This window comes from Grammomys surdaster, unplaced genomic scaffold (assembly GCF_004785775.1).
Source record: "Grammomys surdaster isolate TR1022 unplaced genomic scaffold, NIH_TR_1.0 520, whole genome shotgun sequence".
Lineage (NCBI taxonomy): Eukaryota > Metazoa > Chordata > Mammalia > Rodentia > Muridae > Grammomys > Grammomys surdaster.
The window spans coordinates 76,877-79,074 of record NW_021604939.1 but is presented as its reverse complement, the minus strand read 5'-3'; the positions used below and the strand labels follow the sequence as shown (position 1 = coordinate 79,074).

General features: G+C 36.1%; 1 protein-coding gene across 1 annotated transcript; it reads right to left on the bottom strand.

The window, feature by feature from the left end:
• Positions 1-314: 314 nt before the first annotated feature.
• On the bottom strand, positions 315-1,259 carry LOC114633101 (vomeronasal type-1 receptor 4-like). The gene has a single exon (XM_028781722.1). It carries the CDS (start codon positions 1,248-1,250, stop codon positions 315-317), a length of 936 nt encoding a protein of 311 aa, XP_028637555.1. The 5' UTR covers positions 1,251-1,259.
• Positions 1,260-2,198: the final 939 nt, after the last annotated feature.

The following is a 2,198-nucleotide window of genomic DNA, read 5'->3' as shown; positions in this document are numbered from 1 at the left end:
GCAAGCATCCAAGAATCATAACAGGATGAAAGCCACAAGGAGGGCAGTTTTATGGGAAATTGGTTTACCTGCTGATTGTGCATAATCTGGGCAATGAAAAACTCCAGTAGCTGTAAGTTGAAGGATACAATGGGCCACATACAATATGATCAGCTAATGTAGGCTACTACATAAACCACCTGTCAAAACTCCCATGATAATTTTGGTTAATTCTAGAAGGACAAGGTCCTACCTTCTTAATATTCTTTATTGATTTATTAAGGTGATAAATGAGTATAAAATTTGATAACAGAAAAAACTCATATTTCATATAGTTATAATAAAAAAATAGAACATAATTTTTTTCTTAACCAGACAAAAATGAATCTGGAAACAATGGAGTAATGACTCATAAGAACAAAGGGTCCAAAAGATGGAAAACACAGAGAAGTGAGGTGATTGATGTTCATCAGCCACAAACTGGGATTAGAAAAAAGAGCAATGGAGCCTCTTAAGATGGAGGAGAGAGTATAAAAAGCCAAGAAGGTAAACACCTGTGCCAGGATATTCTGAGTGGCTCTGGACTCAGGATAGTCTCTCCTAGAAACATGAGTGCTATAGATGTATTGAACTTTCTGCTTGTGTCTGTATAGAATGACAATCATGGAGCCACCAGACCATGCAATGAGAACAGAAAAGAAGACTTCAGGACACATCACCAATGCTGTGTAGAGTGAGTCACTGATTTTATCACTTCCTAGAGTGGAACAGTATCCAAAATCACGTTTTCTTGTCTCATTTTTGCTATTCTTTTTGATAAATGTGTACAAAAGGAAAATAAAATTTACCAAGATGTACATAACCCAAAGGAAGGAAATGAAATATCCAAGGTACTTCTCAATTGTGGCTTTATGATCCTTCCCACAGAATTTCCTGGGACTGATGGTCATAGCCTGGAAGACACTTAAAAGGCAGGTGGTGCAAATGGACACACTTCGACCAACTGCATGAATGTACAATAGGAGCTTACATCCAAAATCATTCAGGAACTGCTTCAACCCCCAAATGGACATTGTTTGGGGCACTCCAGAAGAGAAAATGATTATGATATTGGCTGCCATTAGGTGCGTGAGAATCAACTCTGTGGGCTTTAATGTACATTCTTTGTAATAAAGGACTAGATAATGGAACAAAAGAGAAACATTTCCTACAATTCCTATTGTAATTTGTGATAAGAAAATTATTCTGATTGCCAGATTCCAGAAGTCCATTTTATGATTCAGCAAAATTTCCTGTAGAGTATGACCACACTACTTCTCTGTACAAGTGAACAATGGTGAATTGATTTAGCCTGTGGTAAAGAAAGACATCATTAATCCATGAAACTACAGAGAAGCTGAAACAGAAGGTTCTTTAAAGTTAGGAGTACACGGCCATCCTAGACCACATAAAAACACCTCATCCTGAGAATTTTGACAATAGTCATTACTTGCTATGTTTGTCACTGTGAATTTCTCAGCACTTGAGAATGTATATATTGAAGGAAAGGTATCCAATAAGTTTCCTACAAAATGAGGAACACAAAATGATGTGATGCAAGCTGTGAGAAACAAGGAAAAGTGACAGCCCAAATGAATAAATATAATGCAAGACTTTCAGAATATACAGATATTTGCTAGTAATTATCCTCAATTACAACAACAAAACTTAAAGCAACTCTTTAAAGAACTCTTTTCAATATAATATTTGTATTGAATACTTGGGAACTTTGATAATTCATCCTGAACAAGTCAGTCATTTTCTTGTCTTTCCAGGTCTACTCCAATTCTTCTGAACTCTCTCCAAAGAAAAAAGAAGAATATGAGAAATTTTATAAAGCTCAATTTGTGTTGTTCATATACTTAGAGAATCTAGGTCAGCTTTCTTCAATAAATAATTCTTAATGTATAGTACATCTAAAGTCAAAGCATAAGGAGTGGGGAATTTATAACACTACTCAGAACATATGTACAGTTTTATGACAGTTCAAAGATTCTTTTATCTTTTCTCTGCTGACATCCTCTTGAGTTTAACCTCAATTTGACTCTCACTTTTCTAACCCCTCCATGAAATGCCTCACATGAAAGTCCTAGTGGAGGTCAAAATGCCTCAGCTAACTGCATGTTTTTGTATTCTGCGTTGCTGCTTGCTTTCTTTGGTTCCCTGTGCCAGGTGCCAAC